We start from the raw sequence: 20,055 nt of genomic DNA, 5'->3' as shown, positions 1-20,055 counted from the left end.
CCTCCCATAATTCGCACCCTGGTCTAGTTATCAAGCATATAACTGCATTTCTACCGGAAATGAATCAATACTCAGCATACAATGATTAAGACGTAAACATAAAGCATGTTTGATGTGTATCTTGGCTGTGCACGCGCTGTGTCTTCAACTCTGCATGTGCTTCGGGCCTTGCTCTGCTGTTGCCATTGCTGATAACAGAAGGAAGCATAACAGGAGATCATTACACTTGTTTATTGCGATTATTTTGTATACACTATTGTAAATATTACAAAAAAATAACATTCATCAATTATGACGATGTATATGAGGAGGCCCTTACATGAGCTTGAAATAAATATATGATTCTAATAAAAAAAATCAGATATACTGTAATAGCATAACAAAACACCACAGAAAATGTCAAAATAATTAGACATTTTTATTTGATTTAGAGTTTTCAAAGTTTCATTTCAGCTGTCTTTATCATAATCCAGATCAAAGTGGCAGAAGAAAAATGCATTGAGCTTAAATTTAATTGAACTTAAGTTTAGTAAGTTGATTTCTTTTTTTATTATTATTTCTTTTTACTGTAATTGCCATTAAGACATTTTTGAAAAAAGTACACAAGCTAATGATAGAGTCATCTAAAATAAGTGAAATTAACCATTGCTTGATGACTGAAGGGTAAGCATAGGCCTTTCCTCATACACACTCTCTGCATTGAGACTGGTGTTTGCATAAATTATTGGTGTAATTTTGTGACCTTTAGGTCCTCTCACAAATTTGCGCTAATCAAAATATTGACTTGTTGCTCAAATTTGGAGATTTAATTTATGATTTGGCAACATATTATGGTTGTGATCGTAGAGATCACTAAATCAAAATACAATAGCAAGGCCATGGCAACCAAATGTTACTGTCAACGATCACACTATCATAAAAATAATTACACTCATAAAAGGTAAATCATGCAAATGTATAGCACAGTAATAGTCTTTGACACATGGTGTGTAGGGGAGAATATTATTTTGTTAATCTACTGTAGTATGAATACTTATCAATCTGTAACATTGGCCACTGTGTTGATTTCCCTCTGCTACATTACTACTCAACATTTCCATATAAATTGCTTTTGCAAATTTAACCTGAAACCATTACCATATTTTTACCTCAAATTGTTGTTGACGTTTCTGTCTTGTAATGCAACAGCATACAGTAAATGATCCATCTTAACAGAGACGTATGTAAGTGAACATTTTCAAGAAGGCTACATCGCGATCACGATGGTTAGGCACGCAGAGTATCCACCTCGCCGTGATCGGAAGATGGTTAGAGATGGCCTGCGTTTAGATTGCTGTCGTTAACATTTATTTTCCTCTCCAGATAGAACCCTGATGGAGGCTTTCAGCTCTCCCAACAGGGGGTTAGTGAGAGTGCTTGATACGGTTTTCTTCAGCTGTGCTCATTGACTCTTCTTTCTGGCTCATCTGAGATTCTTTGGATTGTCTTCACTGTGACGAGAGCCAAACAGATATGACCAAACAGACCATAGAGACATGTGTTTATTAACACAGTTAAATACAAGACCCTGGCGCTGTTGCATTTTACAGAACAAAAACAAATGGTTTTAATAAAACAACACAGACAACGACATACAATAATATTCATTATGATAATTAACATCGTACTGTACATATATAGAGCCTTTAATAAGTAATCGGTCTAAGTCTCTTCTCACATATGTGACCCTGGACCACAAAACCAGTCTTAAGTCTCTTGGGTATATTTGTAGCAATAGCCAAAAAAACATTGTATGGGTCAAAATTATCGATTTTTCTTTTATGCCAAAATCATTAGGATATTAATTAAAGATCATGTTCCATGAAGATATTTAGTAAATTTCCTACCGTAAATATATCAAAACTTAATTTTTGTTTAGTAATATGCATTGCTAAGAACTTAATTTGGACAACTTTAAAGGCGATTTTCTCAATATTTAGATTTATTTGCACCCTCAGATTCCAGATTTTCAAATAGCTGTATCTTGGCCAAATATTGTCCTATCCTAACACACCATACATCAATGGAAAGCTTATTTATTCAGCTTTAAGAAATAGACTGTTATGGTTTTGTGGTCCAGGGTCACATATTTGCAATCTGCTTTGTCACTAACTCTCTAATGAAAGAAACAAGCTCACTGTTCCTTCAGTGTCATAATAGTAATTTTTTTCGACCAGCTATTAAGCATGCCTTGGACTGCCTAACTTTTTTTCTGTGCTTTAACTCGCATCGAGAAAAAAAAGCTTTTAGATGCCTCCTAAAAAGATAAGCTCCTGCACCGTTATCATTTTTTTTCCGAGACAGGAAAAAAGTAGGGAGCAGGGAGACACAGCCTGAATCCAAATGAAAAGCACAGAAAGAGGAGCTTTGTGTTGTGCAGGCAGAGCGAGCGTACCATTAAGCCCAAGCCGTACACGTTAGGGTGAATATGTGCCCTTCAGAGGACATAAAAAGAAATAAATGCAAGATTGTTTCAGGCTATAAGATCTAATGATCCTCATAGGAAAAAGCGAGAGGGGTCAGTAGGGAATAGCTAAGACAAAGATTGTTTACTACACCGACTCTCCTTATGAGTGCTCAAGTTTAAGTTTAGATTGCAACCCAAGCATCCTTTGGGGCAAGATCTCGAAGTTTCTCATTTACTCTGATTAGAATCAAAACCCTCAAATCAAGTTAGCAGTAGCCATAGAGTGTAGCTCAGAGAATTGAGATTCACAACCCACCTGCCAGCGGGCTTGTTTGTAACTCAAGTGAAAAAAGCAGACAAATGCGGGCCTAACTTTGAATATTATTACTTACGCTCGCAATGACGCTTGGTATCATTTGTCGCTGTGTGTGCTTCTGTGGTTTGGCATGTTTGCATTGTGTATGTGTGTTTGTGACAAGTCAAGCCGCCGAGCATGGAAATGCAAACAAATGAGGGACGTCGGCTCCATTGGCGGCCGGAGGTCGCTCGAATGTGGCCGCTCTCTCTTGTGCCACCATTAAATATGGGTCTGGCACCTCAGCCCGAGCCAGGCAAGGACCTGGCACTGGCTGTGCGAGTAGTGAGGAAGGCAGAGCACTGCTTTATTGAATCTGTTCAGTTTCTTGTACCTGCGCAGGGTGGCGGAGTACTCCTATGGCAACCAGAAGAAGTCCAGCAAGAAGAAGAAGCTGAGCAAGAACGACATCCGTCTGGTGCCGCGGGACGTGGAGGAGACGGACAAGATGAATGTGGTGAGTTGCTCGTCTCTCACCTCTTCGCTCAACTACTTCGACTACCACCAGCAGACTCTGCCGCTGGGCTGCAGGCGCTCCGAGAGCACCTTCCTCAACGTGGAGAACCAGAACTCCAGGAATGCCGCACCCAACCATGGCTACCACCATACCTTCACAGGGCAGGGCCCTCAGCAGCCTGACCTCATCATCAACGGCATGCCGCTGCCTGAGGTGAGATTTGCTCCAGTCTGCTCCATCCTTCAGCCTGCCACGGCTACCAGCAGCAAGGGAGGGTGGGGTCGAGGGAAATCCATCGCAGGGCCGCTAACCCAACCTTATAGATAGCTGTTACTTTTACTGGAATTTGGGTGATTTGTGGTTGCTGTTTTTTTTATACTGCAAGATAGCAAAGTGGAAATACTGTATGGTTTCTTTTAACTACGCCTTCAATGGTGCTTACATATCCGTGCTTACATGCATTATTTGTCAACGTTGGAAACCTAGGAATAGGTGTATTAAAAAAGTGAGCAAGCCATCATTGGACAGTTGCCAAAGTGGATTATTTGGCCACCTCTGTTTCTGCTCTCTCTTTTTCATGCTGAGCAAAAGAGCTGCAGCCTGAACATCTGCCAAATGCACTGACCTAGCTAATCGGTAGCGCTGCATGTAATTTTAGGTGCAACCATTAAGAACAATTATTGCCGAAACAACGATTTGCACTTAAATTCTCAATCTCCATAGGATTATGGATTATATGGATACTTTATTATATGGATTTCTGAAATGTAAAGGCAAAGTTACATCTGTTTGAAATAGAGTTACACACATGATAAGCAGGCTTTATGACAGGGTAATCAGCAGTGACATAATCAACCAATCAGGTTGTTTTAAGACCACAGTGGCAATGCAATGACAAAGTAGGCACTATATAAACTTTTTATAATGCATCTTATTTTTTAATGATAAACATTTTTCAGATTCTGCAAGAGAATGATTTATCATTTAGAAAAATAAGATGGATCATGAAAATGTTGTATTTTGTTTATTTATTTAGTACTGCCCTGATTAAGCTCTCAAAATACAGATATTATTTGCACATATTTCACAAGACTTAAGAAAAGATAAGACATAAGATAAGTTCTCATGACAGTGCAGCTTCCTCAATGAGGAGGTGTACACTGTTGTAAAGGATGATTGGTTTCACTTTTTATTTAGCCTTTTGGAAAATAAAATTAATGTGTACTTTGAATACAGTGCAAGTCACTTTGAATAAAAGCACCTGCCAAATGTATAAATGTAAATGTGTAAACGTCTTACACAAATTATGAAGGGCAATACTAAATAATAAAGACTTGATATATATTGCAAGGAGTATGCAAACTTATGCACTGAACTGTAGTGAGTGGGATGGCTGTTTGAATTGTCAGGTGGTACACTCTTAAAAATAAAGATGCTGCACGATGCCATAGAAGAACCTTTTTGTCTAAATGGTTCCATAAAGAACCTTTTAACATCTGTTTCACAAAAGGTTCTTTGTGGTGAAAGAAGGTTCTTCAGATTATAAAAAAGGTAAGAAAGAGATGGTTCTTTTCTTTGTGGAACCAAAAATGGTTCTTCTATGGCAGGGGTCGGCAACCTTTTCGGCATGACGTGCCATTTTTAATTTTTCTGGTTAACCACTCTGGTTAACCACTGTGCCAACTGTGCCAAGTTTATGTTTTTAAACTTCAAAAAGTTTATTTTTGAGAAAATGGCCAATGCATTAAAACCGTTCTTTATTAATGCACTGCTTTAATTGATGCGCACACACACCACTCATACAGAGATTTGAGATTGCGCGCTGTGCAAAAAGTAACAATCAGAAGCTCATAAACTTGTTGTCAGCGCTGCCACGCGACTTTTATTAATCGATACTGAATCACTACATTATATTTCTCAGCAACGAGGGGGGTAAAATCGCTGTTTTTAAGTTACTAAACTCAGATTCATTGTTTGTAGAAAGATACACAGATGCAGAGAATTTACACATATCTCTCTCTCTCTCTCAAAATGGGCATATTTGAGAAAAAAACATTGGAGTAGTTTGCATCTGTCGGTCATTTAACATTACTATTGTAAAACGTATCGTATTCGCGTTCTGCTTCTGTGAACCGTAAACCCGCCTACTTTGATTTGATCGGCCATCTCAGTCATTTTGACAAAATGACTATGTTTACATGGACATCAGTAATCTACTTATTTACCTTATTCTAAATAAGCCAATATTATAATTATGGTGTTTACATGAGTTGCTTTTAGAATATTCCTTTCATGTTCCCGTTTAACATGTTATAGTACATAGTTCGATTAATGGCACACATCATTACATCCCATGTAATGCCATCAGACGTCCCCTCCGGAATTTCACATATAAACCTATAGTTCGTCTTTGTGATGATGCCATGTACAGTTTTGGGTGTTTCATTTTTAATTTTATGAAAGCTTCAAGTGCAGTTAATTATTTGTGCGTGCATACAGACGATGGCGATGTTAAAGCTCTTTTATTTACCATCAAACGGTTGGCCACTATCCTGTTGCAAAATGCGGCGAAAAGTCCTACACAACGGTAATCGATGTTTACATTATTATGTCTATACTGCACTTAAGTAATGCGACTAAAATATGAATACTCCACGTCTTAATTCGATTTCTGTTTACTTCGAATATGACTTTAGCCGGATTAAGGTAATCAAAAATCTCTGTTTACATGGTAGTTTCTTAATCAGAGTATTGTCTTAATCCTGTTAAAATCGGATTATTGTTGTCCATGTAAACGTAATGACGAGCGCTGTTAGACCGCTGAGGCTTTGATCTGAAGCGCCTAGTATGTGCAGTGGTCGCGCACGCATCCGTAGACTAGCGCAAGTTAATTCTCACACTTATTTATATCTCCTAACAGGCTGTGTGACTATGAGAAGTTATTGCCTCAAAATGTACGACAGTATGCAGTTTTCCCTATTGCTTGCGTGTCAGCGATTATTCCTCTGCGTGCCACTGTTGGCACGCGTGCAGTAGGTTGCCGAACCCTGTTCTATGTCATCGCTGTAAAGAACCTTTTGAAGCACCTTTATTTTTAAGAGTGTAAACAAACAGACTGAGCACAGCACACATAAGGAGTTTTACTGCTGGCAAAATGAGATGTTAAATTTGCACCGATCCATTGATTGGCTGATCCAGCACTCTCTGTTGTTTGCAAAGCCTGTGGAAATGAATGAAACACAGTTAATATAGGACTAATATATTAAAGTTGTCACCAGATGCTCAAAAGTCGTACTGGAGATATTTAAAATCCAACTAGTTAATGGAGGAATATTCAGACAGAAACCATCGTCTAGGTCAGACTACACAGAGGTTAACACAAGACTTAAAGCTGCACGCTGGCTGGACAAAGGAATTACGGTGTGTAACAGCAAATGTAGTAGCTAGGCATGGTAGCGTAATCCTTTAATAAAACTACCTAAGCAGCAGGATTAAAGAACATCTATTTTTCTCAACTGATGAAAAGACAAAGAATTAACGGAGGGGGCTGGTGTGGGCTGAATAAGCCTGTAGATTGAGTGTGGTAGTACAATGAACTCTAATGCAAAGCTTTGTTTTTTCACTGCAGCATTAGAAGAGGGAGAGAGAGAGCGAGAGAGAGAGAGAGAGAGAGAGAGAGAGAGAGAGAGAGAGAGAGAGACACGGTGTATATGTGGGTGATAGTGTGACATGTGTGGACCCCACCTTTGGGCTGAATAAGCCTGTAGATTGAGTGTGGTAGTACAATGAACTCTAATGCAAAGCTTTGTTTTTTCACTGCAGCATTAGAAGAGGGAGAGAGAGAGCGAGAGAGAGAGAGAGAGAGAGAGAGAGAGAGAGAGAGAGAGAGAGAGACGGTGTATATATGCATCTTAGTGTCAGATGTCTGGGCCCAGCACATTTTCCAATTTCATATAGGCCAGTGATTGGTCTGATAAAGGTGTGGGTTTATTTGTATGCTGGTTTAATCATGCGCGGCGCTCCACCTGACATTGACAAACATCTCTTTGACCACATTTCTGCATATTTCTCCACCAGAGGCCAAAGACGGGCTGACTACAGTCGGCCATATACTTTTCCCCCTTGGTGTGTCATTTACAAAATACAGTGGCTTCCCATTCAACATGCTGTATATGAAAAATGTTGTCAGTATAATTACACATCCATTTATGTGGGACACAATCAAATATTGCAGCTGTTAAATGACCGATAATAGCTGTGTCATGCATTACGAGCTTGGGCTTGGAAGCGTTTGACTCTACAAGTCAGTGTTTCCCAGAGGTCTGCTGAGTACACACTAGTTGGTACACAGTTGTGATTAACCGTGCATTTCCTTGCCCTGAAAAATCAAGGCCTGAGGGCTGTTTTCCCGCGTTTCGTGAATCAGACATGATTTTGAGATGTGGTTTGTTTGTTTACTTTACAGTCCCAGTTGGAAGTTATACTCGGAAAATGTATGTTTGGAAGAGTGCTATGCCAATTTTCCCGGCAAGAGAAGAGATATTGCATAGTTTTAATTAAAATTACACACTGCCGGCTTATTGATAATGAAACTAATCTGATAATCTAGATAGTGGATGCACAGCATTTCATCCTACTGATAGCATGCTTTTGAAAAGCACATACTGTGCTTTTTCGTGAACAGCACGACAGCAGTGGAAGATACACCTTTTATCTACAGCCACCAGTGAACCAGACACATAATAAGGCTGAAAACTATTAATATTCCGAGATTAATATTTATTCATTTAGCAGACATTGATGATTCTGGCAGATGAAGATGGGAGTTTTCAAAGAAGGTTATATTTGTAAGCCACAGACTCTGCTGGCATTCTGCCTTCAAGAGTCGCCTACCAACAGGAACATTTCCGGATCTAATAAAAGGGCCACAGTTCCATTATAGTACGAATGTTCAATCGTTTGCTGAACTCTGACGTTCAAGTGAGACATTATTAGAGCAATATAGTCGAGCAAACTCATTCTCTTTAAACTGTTTTACTGTAGGCTGCAGATGAGGCATTCGTAGCCTCATCTGGAATTAGAAAAACCCCTAATGCTATCTTTGTGGCTCCAGTCATGAGCTGACATAACACCCAGCTTTCATTTAATGTCCGCTCTCAAACATTTAAGACAAAAGCTGACAACGTATTATCTCCAGTTAGGGAGAGAGGAAGGAGAACAGAAAAAATAGAGCCGTAATAAGAAAACATTTCTTTTATTTTTTACTTAAATAATGTTGCACATTTTTGTATATATCGGTGCAGTAAATCCTTCTAAACCAAATATTAGTTTATGGTATTGCTATTAAATATTTTACTGTACCTGAAAATATAGTCATTTCTTCAAGTTTAGATGAGTTCTCCTTTAAAAAACATCAGAAGGATTGACTAAAAATTATTAAATGAATGAATGAAAGTGAGAGAGCAAGCGAGCGAGAGAGTGAGAGTGCATTTTTGGAAAAAGAAGTAGGTGGACATCATGTATTACATAAGCTACACATCTTCACTTGGATTGATTATATGGAATGGTTATGAAAGCATCTTTTATAGTTTTTTCCAGTGTTTCTCAAAATTTCTATACAGAGTCTGTGTTCATGACTGAATGGTTATTATATATATTAAGATCCTGCATACATTCATGTTTGGACTTTTGAAATTAGCTTTGCAGGTTTACTTTGGGGAAAAAAACAGTTGAAGAAGAACAGAATTTTTTTTCACACTCTTGCAAAGTAACACATAATGTGTGATATCGCTTAGATCAGGGCGACAAGATGGAACCTGTGAAAAAGGACTTCTGATGGAAAAGTAGCTGGCCAGATACAGATACAGTTGAGACCCACAAGAGAGGAAAATAACTTTATAAATGATTTTCTCTCTCTCTTAGCCTCATCTCTCATTAACACAGATTTAGCTGCCAGCATTGAAAATGCCTGTGGTTAAATTAATAGGATGGGAAAGGTCGGCCTACATTCTCTAACACAAGGCATTGCCACAGGGAATGACGAACATACAACTTTCTACATGGTTTATCAGAAAACTAGTGTATTTGTTAAATTATATAGAGATGATAATGGACAAGGCACACCATTGTTTGCTTATTTTAACCACCAGACCAGACCAATGTGCAATATTCAGTTACATCCGTAGTATAATGAACTGTGATAAACCATGTAGAAAGTTGAATGTGTATGTGGACTGACATGAGCAAATAAAGAAAATAAAATACGAAAAAATCCTAGTGGGTGATATTGAGCTGGTGGGTTGTATGTGTATGTGCAAACTATCGGTTTTGTGTTAGCAGATGTCCTTCCAAATATTTTTATACCAACTTGCCAATTAAACTATCAGGGGATCTGCACATGGATAGACCTTTTAGGGAAATTGAATATCTATTTAACTCTCTGTTTTGTCACGTTCAGTAATTTGCATTACAGTTTAAACTATGTTGTCTGAATCATTTTAAAGTGGGAGGCTATAAATATGCCCAAGTACAGAGGTGGAACATGCTTTTATAGAACATGTTCCTTAGTTAAACAACATGTAGTGTATTTATTTGTATTTAACCATCAATTGATGGCTGTTAACAGGATGTTCCCTAACCCCAGTAGTAAAGCATTCAGAAGGTATAGGGCATTCCTGTGGCATTATGACAAAAAAAAAAAAGAACAGCCATTATAAATATCATTTTCCAAGCTAAAATCTCAGACGAACACAGAGTGGCCGAACTGAATTTGTTTTTCTACTTTTCTTTTCACTTTAAATTGTTCTTTCAGTGCCAGGGACTGCATGCATTATCATAAATTGGATATATGAAAGATAAAAGTTAAAAATGAAAGTTTACCATAACAGTGTCTAGCTCTTTTATCTGCAAAGTTTTATACATTACAAAAGCCTGGTGCTCCTTTATTTTCACAGATTATTATCAGAACATGTAATTGTTTATGTATTGATCTGCGCTTGCCTCACTTTTCAGCGTCTAATACAAACTTTTGATGTATCGAGTCAATTACATATCAATAACTCCTCCTTATTACTTGCCTCTGCTTTTCTTCCATTTATGAAAGGAAAAAAGTATTTCTTGAGAGAACGCGAACGAGAAATTGCATCATATATCTGCTGAGATTAATTTCTGCATTCACTGGGTTTACAAGAGCAAGAATAACCAGGCCCTTTGTGGGTCTATTGGCAACTAGGTTATTTGTCTGGGTAGGCAGGGTGTGCTGAGTGTGTGGTGAGGTAGCTTAATGAACAGCGAGATTGTTGGCAGGCAGGCCGCTGTGTGGCTGTAGCGCTGAGAAAACAGCAGGCCAACATAATTGTGCATTGTTCAGCCATAGAATAGGAGGCAGAGCATGTAATGAGCTCTAGCACCCGCTCACGTCTTTCCTAATGGGCTATGACCAGGTTCATCCTTCCAGGGGCCTTAGCCACTCCAATCATTGCTTTCGTCCATTCCCCCTCGACTTTCTTTCAAAGACCCCAATATCCCCCTCTTCCTCCCTCTCACTTCTTGCTGTTCTTTGTTTGTCTTAAAAGGACAGTTCATCTGAAAAGGAAAATTCGGTCATCGTTTACTCACCCTCACATCGTACCAAACCTGCATGACCTCTTTTCTTTAAAGAAAGAGGTTTGAGAGCGAGTAAATAAAAGCGTTGACATGGGCCAATGAGAATCTTGGAAACAAAGTTCAAGTTTAGTAAGAAATACGTTGATGTTATTTGCAAGATGCTGTGAGAATTTTCCTCTGGCTTGTTTTTTTCAAAGGGGTTGGGCAGGTTTGATCCTGTTTTGCATTTTGATTGCTCAAGCCTCCTGCATAAATGGGATTCCAGTAGGCCTACTTCACCGATTTGTTGTTTCTTGATTTTTTTTTCTTTTCGTTTTACCTGAAAGCCTGAGACATGCACAGCCAAAAGCTCTTGAAAACCCAACAGACCAAAATAAACATCAGCTAGTGAAAAGACCCTGAAAGTGAATGTCTATAATGCAACACAAAATGCAAAAAGATTTTAAGCCACCCTTTTTTCGGAGACCACTCCGCAAAACACAATGGAAGTTTGCTTTGACTCTCTCGTCACGTCCAGCGTTTGATGTCCTGCAGCCAGAGAGCCAAAGTTAATGAATGAGATCGGTGTGTTCTGATTTGCTGCTCTGTTTCTGGGCGCTGTGCTCTCAGCAGGGGCTGCAGCCTCTCTAACCACATTCTGACAAGACAGCTGCTCTGAAAAAGAGAACGATGAATGTGAGCGGACATGAGACTGGAATCGCACGGGGGTTGAGGAGTCTTGCTCCACGACTGTAATGATACGGATTTAATTTGTCCTTGGAGGTGCAGGTCACTCCAAAGTTGTGTGCTCAGCGGCCTGAACTTTTGAGATGTCATTAGCCTAAAGCGAACTGACAGAGCCCGTTATAGCGACAAAAAGCCACAAAAACACACCCAAACGTACAAGTTGATCTGTCACAAATATCGCTGGAGGGGGTGGTGTGTGGAGGGGTGTTATTCTCTGTTGGTCTCTTGTTTATTATGTATTGGTTGTTTCATATAACAAATGGAGAGAGACAGTTTTCTCTCAGGGGTTCTTAGCTTCTCCCCACAGAGCGTGATTAATTGTTATTGTGGTCTATTTTTATGTCGCGTCCTGAAATGCGAAGGTGCAAGAGAGAATGTAGCTCGGGGCTCTCGCTGACAGTGTTTGCTTTATGGTATTTTCATATTTTATGGCCCCTGCTGATTTAGTTACTTCAAAACATCGCTCGCCATTAGATAGAACACAGGTACTAGTGAGCCCTTCCTGTCATCGATAGCCCTGCGGTCCTGCACATGTTTTATAGACGCGCTAATGCACCGTCGACAAGCACGGCTGACAGATTAGGAGACATCGGAGAGACTCTCAGGACTCTGTTTCATCTGTTCTTGTCTTAATAATGATTACTCAACAGGCTTAAGACCAGGTTTGACCTTCTTGTGCCCGAGACCACTCACCCTGGTTCACAAGGTTTAGCTGCTAGAATGACCAGGCTGCCAGGTTGGAGAATTTGAGACCATGGGCAGGCAACCTCTCACAGATAGTAGAGAGATGTTACCTGGGTGCTGCTTACTGGGCTGGATAGGGAAAGAAAGAGAGACGGATCGTCTCTAATTATAACACTCCAGTCACAGTGCTGTGGTGGGCTGTAGCTTGCATGAGCATCCGCAGAAAGCTGACTTTTGGTTTAATTTGGAAGACTAGCAATAATCCAGACTAAATCTCTTAAAGCTGCAGCTTCCCCTCTGTCGGATTAAGGGGCAGTCTTAAAAGGATAAGAGCTGCTTATCAGTGCTTCCCTCAACACTTCCTAGTGACTTCCAAAAAGGTGTATACTGTATATGAAACTGGTTCCAGTCAGATAATGTGGCCGTTTATTAGCGATTATGTGTCACCCAGAATACATAGACATGCAAGCAGAAACTACTGAGATCATGTAATATTGGAGTGAATGTGTAAAACAAGCGGTAGCGAGCTATTAATTCCTTAGGCGGGAAAACACAGTATGTTAGAAAGCTTAAAGCTGTTTTCGGTTTAACAACATTCTCTAAATTTTCTCTAAATATAAATCAGTTTTCCATTGGTCACGTATAATCTAGCCTCTTGCAAATCAGTAGGACACGTTTTATCTCTGTGTTACTATTTAGACAACAGATATTTGACTATTTCTAATTCTTAAAGGTATAACCATTTTTAGTTTACCTTCATGTTGTTCCAAAGCTGTATGACTTTCTTTCTTCTCTGAAAAACAAAAATCTGTCACCCTTTTAGCACATATAAAACAAAAAGCTACATCTACAGCAACTAAGTTTTAAGAAGTGATTTAAAAACCTCTAAAACATGTTTTAAATGTTTTTGTCCCTGCAAACAATGTCGGTGGACCCATTGACGTCTATTTTATGGACCAAAAATATAAAAATATCTTCTTTTATGTGCCAGAATAAAGAAAGTTAGGTTTGAAACGGGTCCCTTTAACTACCTATTCAGAATATGAGAAAAGGAAAAAGGAAAATAAAAAGTCTGTTAATTTTACTATAGACATACATTTATCTAAGTTTTTCATTAAACCCACATATTAATTTCTAAAAACTAAGGCAACAAAATAAAACCTGAATGAAACCTGAACCCTGTTTTGGAATACAGAGGTTCTGTGAAAACATCCTTTTCATAATCCCAGACACAGCTGTTTTGCTATGCCTTTATTTATTTATTATTTATTTTATTCCAGGGAATGGACTGACAAGTGAATTGACAGGGAGGCATATGTACAGCCTTTCAGTTTTCACTTTGAATACAATTCTTATTCGGAATGATGGCAAGACGGCTGGAAGTTTTATTTACTTGCTTGATGTAACACCGCAAAACAAACATTTGTAAAGTGGATAACTCTTAGATCTGGAAGGAAGTTGGTGAACAAAGGCTGCGGTTGTCATCTTCTTTTTTCGTTTTCTTTTTTTTATTTCACATCAGTAAGGCACAGCGCAAACTGTGAATGCATCCAAATTGAGCCTGTTTGTTTAAAGCGCCGTTAATGAAGTGTTACTTTTTTCTGTTTTGTTTTTGCCTGTCTCACTGTCAGGGCTGCTAGGGGAACAAGCACTAATCCAGCACGTCATGATACGTGTTGTTTGAAATTGCATGAAAGCGAGAGGCTGCCATGTGTCTCACGGGGGTAAAGAGCGAGAGAAATAGGACTCAGGGGCAGAGGCAGAGAGAGCACAACCTTTTTTGGTCTAGAAAGCGAGTATCCAGTTGGGAGAGAATCACTCAGGGAGCAATGCAAAAATAGAGGTGCCCGTGTGTAGATTCTTGTTTACAAGGTGACACCTTTTTAACCTCCTATTAACTGCATGCTCCTGAGAGCATCTGTTCTCCACTGGGAGAGGGACGTCACTTGATTCTTTCCCTCTGAGTTCACCTTAAAGTTACTTTTTCGTGTTAATATCAAAGAACCCAGTCGTGCTTACCAATGTGTACAGGTTTTCATGAGAAAACCTAACAATGTTCAAGAAATCCATATGGTCAGAAATCACTACGTATTGGTTTTGTACGAACAAAAGGAGAGATAAATGCTCTCTCTCTCTCTCTCTCTCTTTAGACCCGATAGTCTCGCTGTATTGTTTAAGCTGACCTCGGCTCTAGTCTAACTAATGATCTCTATTAAAGTGGGCCTGTTAACCAGGACAGTAATTATGTCGCATTTATCTGAGGGGCTGTTTGCCAGTCTTGGCAGGTTTGTCAAGCCACACTCTCAGTATGGGAACTATAAAGGTTGACAGTTGATTGTGATAATTATAATGAGAACAATAGATAGAATAACAAGGATTCTACTCATTAAATAGTAAAAATCAGCTTCACTTAGCATATTAGTGCAGTTTGTTGGCATATAGGGACAGAACTGGAATGGATTTGTGGAGTGTTTTTAAATAAGAGAAGGAATTTGAAGACAAATACAGTCAAAGAATGAAACGGCGTATTTTGTGTCAATAATTACCTGAGTGTAAACTACTCAAATCTCCATCAAATTCCCCCTGTAGATGTTACAATCCCATTTTAAAGACTCATTTTCAAAAAATGTCTTAAATTGCTTATTAACCTACCGCCTGGGACCCCAGGTGTCAGATCTCCTCTGTTTCTGCTAATCAGGGGAAGTGCTATTTTTCAAAGCTCGAACTGAACAAAATTGGAGCTGTTGGAGAACTCTTAGGTTGGCATTATTCTCGTGTAATGAGTGTAAGAGAGCCCAATTATTCCACTTGCCGTCAAAACAGAGGAAGATTAACTCTTCTCCACTTTGACACTCTCCAGCAGTACTATCTTTTTATAGATATTCACACTCTTGATCTGTCTATGCTGCACTGATATTATTTTTTTTTAAAAATCGGCGCAACCGCTGCATGTGCACATGTGTGTGGCTTTCCTATGCTTTTTAGTGCACGATATCTTCATCAAAATGCCTGCCACCTGAACAAAAACAAAAAGAGAATCCTGCAGCTCCTCATGCAGAATGGCTATGACTTGTCATCCTTCTCTGGAGAGTGGCAATAAAATGCTAAATTAGAGATACAGCCACGCTGCGCATATGGAGGGGGAACATTTTCACCCAAGCTTTGCTTGAATCCCAGTTAAGTGTTGGGTTTTGAAGCTTCAATTGTCCAACTGCAGAGGGATTTCACCACTTTGCTTTTGAAAAACATCTTGTAGATTAAATGGAAAGGCCACAGTTGGAGCCCTCTGAAGAAATAAAAAGAGTCCAGCTCTGTAGGATATCGCATTTTTATCAGCCTGCAAGAAATGGAATTGGCTGCTAATCAGGAGGAGCCGAATAACAAGAATAAAATGATTCACCACAAACACAAACTCGCACAATCTGAATCTGAACAGACACACACACAGTCAAGCCTAAGATATGTTGGGTTTCGCAAAATACATAGACGCACACCCACGTACACCTAGACGGCTTTGATAAGAGACAATTACCACGCATTGTTTACAGTGCAAGCCAAATGATTTCAGCTCTTTATTTCGAGGAAGTCATGGTGACGATAGTTTAACTACACCGGCTCAATGCCCAAATACAAAAGTGATCTTTATCTCTTTATCAGCAGGAATGCAGATGTTTGAAGCACAAATGGAGTGATGCACTGGGCCGTATGCTGTTGTTGTTGTTTTTTTTTTTGTCCATGACCCCTTTGCCATCCTCCCCCAAACCTGTTTGGGTCTAAAGATGGTCTAACACAAATTAAATTAAAGAAAGTCTGCACAGATAATCCTGGTGTGTTTCAGCTGCTGTGGCGGCATGGGGTCAAGCCCGCAGCATCTGGCCCTCCTCACCACAGCAAGCCCACAAGCTGCTCCGCTCTCTCTGGGAGCTGGAGCAGAGCAGCACCCCTACTGGCCCACTTAGGAGTGTGTGTGTACACATGTGGTCGGGCCCAGGATGTGGGAATGTAAAACAAGGGTGTGAGCCTGTCAACTCGCATGTAAAGTGTCTTGCTGCATATGTGGGTTTATTTGTTTGTACAGTGTTAAAGGAGTGTAGGAAAGGGTGTTAAATAAGTGTCGCGATGCAGTGGGGAGGAGGTTTTGAAGCAAATTGCTAATTGAAAATCCGAAGAAATGCATGCTCGAATTAGCCCCATATCTGTCGGCAGTACCTCGTGTAACGAGAGGGGACGTTGTTGTGCGGTGGTGATAGCAGACTGTCAGCACCCTGATTAACATCTGCTCATCGTTCTAAAGATGAGCCACTGATGTGTGGCGAGGTAAAGCGTCGCTCTCGATCTGATGCTGACAGCTGCTGAAAAAGGCCATTTCAAATATTAGAAGCAGATGTGTCCGGCATGGCTAAATCTGAGCGCTAACTACTCTTACAGTATTGCATCATGAATTGTGCTGATTGGGTCAAGCTTGTTATGATTACAGTGGAGTTTTTATGTGCCCATCTGTCCGTCATGGCATCACGGGACCGTCCAGCCACTACTACGTCTGTCGTCCAGCAGTGTGTAGTAAGGTGGAAAAGTGCAAAAGGGCATAAACTGCAACAGGAGGCGTTTAGAGAAAAGTTGGTTTTTGCATCTTTTGTGTTTTTTTATTTTTTTTATTTATTTTTTGCTAGAAAAACTGAGAAAAACTTTGTAATAAATGTCGTCCTTAATAATGCTAGTAATAATAAAAATACAAATACATTTACATTTAGATAAATATAAATAAGCCAAGTATTAGCAGAGCAGCCTTTTGAAATAAAAAAGTAGTAGTATAAATATAGTCATATGTTCAATGTTCTTTTTCAGGTTTCAAATTTTGTTAAATAATGAAAGTCATTCTTCATAAAAAGTGAGTGAATGTATTGTCAGTAGGCTTACACAAATTTGACCCTGTCTGTGAAATCCAGGCTAAAGTCGCAAAACCTAATTATGCGATAACAAGCATCAAAGTTTGATTTCAACCATTAATTTCACTATGATTTCAATCTTTGCCATAGCCTTACTCAGTCAATATTAAAGATATAACGGTTATATTTTCACAGAATGTTCTACATCTTTATGAAGGATGATTTTATGTAGAAAACAGTAAATCACAAAAATGACTTTAGCTGGGTTGTCACAGGCAGGGTCACACATATGAAACAGTTTAATTATACAAAATACGTATTTAAAAGGTTAAAACATTTACTCACCCTTATATGCATTATTTTTATCTGTGGAACACAAAAGAAGATGGATGAGGACTAAGACTCTCAAAAGCATTTAAGGAAAAAGCTGCACAAACTTCATTGGTTCATTGAACAATAAATGACAAATCCTTATGAAATGCAGTTAGATTGTTAGATACTGGAAAAATAGAGAAGCCTGTGTCTTTCAAAGCGTCTAGACCGTGTGCTAACTGCTACACCGTACCTCTGGAGTCTGGGATCCTAAGCCAAGAATTCGGTAAACATTGTTTGTTTGAATAAGTGGGGAAGGTTGGAAGGATTAGTAAAAGATGATGAAGTTCCGCCTGCACCCTACCGCACCGCTTCCTGTTTGCACATTGCATCTCCACGCACACCTTCTCATCTGTAAAGGATGTCAATAAGGAGGCTGGCACAATCCATCTTAGAGAGGGGGAAGAGTGTGATAAAAAGACAGAGTGAGAAAGAGAAAGTGCACTTGAGGCAGAGACAGACAGGGAATATATCCGGGGAGACTAAGAGTCTGTAACGAGTTGCTGCAAATTTCCATCCACAGGAGAAAAAAAAAAGTCTTGAAAGATGCCTTTGTGCCTTGTCATTGTGAAGAGAGGTGCCGTGCTTTCAGCGGGGGAAACGAATGGGCTGAAAGTGTGGGGGGGAGGGTGGGACGGTCTGTTAGACATCTCAGTACGCTGACAGATATTTGGGAGAACATACCCCGAGATACTATGTCATTATTTTGGATCAAAGTGTCAGGCAGGTATATGATTTACACTCATAACAAAAGCAGCATCCAGAATGGATGAGTCGGCACTCCCTGCTGGAGCCCAGTGCTGGATATTACACTGATGTAAAGGTGTTCACATCGCTCATCTCCACTCGTGCTCGCCGAATGATTCTCTGTGTGTATTAGTGAGTGTGTCTGTGTGGGAGAGAGAAACAGAAAGATGCATGACTATGGTGTAAAATGGCTCAATGGTACTCATCCTGAGCTGTGAATATAACAGGCAAAGCACTCACTCTCTATGTTCAGCAGTGCAGCTAGAGTCATTTGGCATCCATCTTTCTTTCTTTCTAGCTATGATGAGCAAACCTCTAGTTTTAAGAATGAGCAAATTTAGCATCATTAAAAATGCTAGATGTTACAAACAATGCTGCTTAAGGATTTAAATTAAAAGTAGTGCTGTCAAACGATTAATCGCATCCAAAATTAAAGTTTTTGTTTACATAATATATGTATGTGTGCTGTGTATATTTATTAGGTATATATAAATTCTCACAAAAAATATGTTTATACATTAAATATATTAATTTATAATATAAATTATATGAATATAAATATGGACATGTAAATACATGTAAATATTTTCAAAATATATACTGTATGTGTGTGTATATATATGTATGCATAATAAATATACACAGAACACATACAAATATTGTGCAAACAAAAACTTATTTTGGATGCGATTAATCGCGATTAATCATTTGACAGCACTAATTAAAAGCTAGATTAATTATTTGAAAATGACTTTATATTATGAATTTATGATATATTTAAATTATGAATTATTTACACAACCATTGAAAAGTTTGGGGTCAGAAATCAACAATTATCCTTGCTCATTCAACAGGGATACAATAAATTGATCAAAAGTGACAGTAAAGACTTTCTATTCATCAAAGAATTCTAAAAAAAACATTAAGCAGCTGTTTTGCAGTAAGAAAACAAAGACTCTACCCGAATAACCTGTGCGTGTCACATCCATTTATCTAAAAGCTAGCGAACCAGCACAGGTTTGTATATACTGCTGTTATCTTGCGTCAAGAAAACTCTCCTATTCCATCCCAGGTGAGGCCAGGTGGATATGAGGAGCCGTTTGAATGAAAGGAGTGAATGTCTTTTAGCCCAGGCATTTGAATTAGAATAACATCCCACAGGACTGACTTCTGCTAGTTGCGGCCATTTGAGTTTCATTAGTTTCTATGGCTAAATTGTCCTTTGAAAATGAAATGCGATAGTCAAGGCCCCCCACCCACGCACAACCACAATCACACACACACACACATACACCTTCTATTATGACCAGTCTGCTTCCTGTAAAACATCCAAGCAGATTGTGAATCTATGAAACGCACACACAGACACACTGCGGGTTGAGAAGGATATCGTAACGTCGAAAGAGCTATTTATAGTGGACAGAGTATCTGATCAATTCCCAAACACCACAGGCCAACAACAAACAACCCAAGTCTTCTTGTAAAAGAGAAATATCAAAGTACACACACACACACAATACAGTAGATCAGAAAGTAGTGTCACATCAGGAATGCAGCCTTACATTAGCAAACAACACAAGAGTACGACACTCCTTGCAGAAATGCATATATGCATGATGGTTATTTAAATCTTATCATCATGCTAAAAGGCAGAGTTTTGACATATGATGACCGTATGAATTATTAACATAGTTGCTATTAATGTATGCATAATTAATCACACACAACGTGAATGAAGCTTACAGTCCTTAGGATATGTAGATTGAGTCTTTTACAG

The 20,055-nt window shown here is 39.1% G+C and overlaps 1 protein-coding gene across 1 annotated transcript in view; it reads left to right on the top strand.

Annotated features, from left to right (window-relative positions):
* Positions 1-20,055, top strand: part of LOC107593230 (protocadherin-19-like) — a 39,219-nt gene that overhangs the window by 5,998 nt on the left and 13,166 nt on the right. Inside the window, exon 2 of the mRNA XM_016282861.1 lies at positions 3,144-3,471. Within this exon, the coding sequence (XP_016138347.1) occupies positions 3,144-3,471 (328 nt within the window). The remainder of the gene's footprint in view (positions 1-3,143; positions 3,472-20,055) is intronic.

The sequence above is a fragment of the Sinocyclocheilus grahami genome, unplaced genomic scaffold (genome assembly GCF_001515645.1).
Source record: "Sinocyclocheilus grahami isolate Dianchi unplaced genomic scaffold, SAMN03320097.WGS_v1.1 scaffold167.1, whole genome shotgun sequence".
NCBI classification, from domain to species: domain Eukaryota; kingdom Metazoa; phylum Chordata; class Actinopteri; order Cypriniformes; family Cyprinidae; genus Sinocyclocheilus; species Sinocyclocheilus grahami.
The sequence above is the reverse complement of the archived record's forward strand: the minus strand, read 5'-3'. Positions and strand labels throughout refer to the sequence as shown.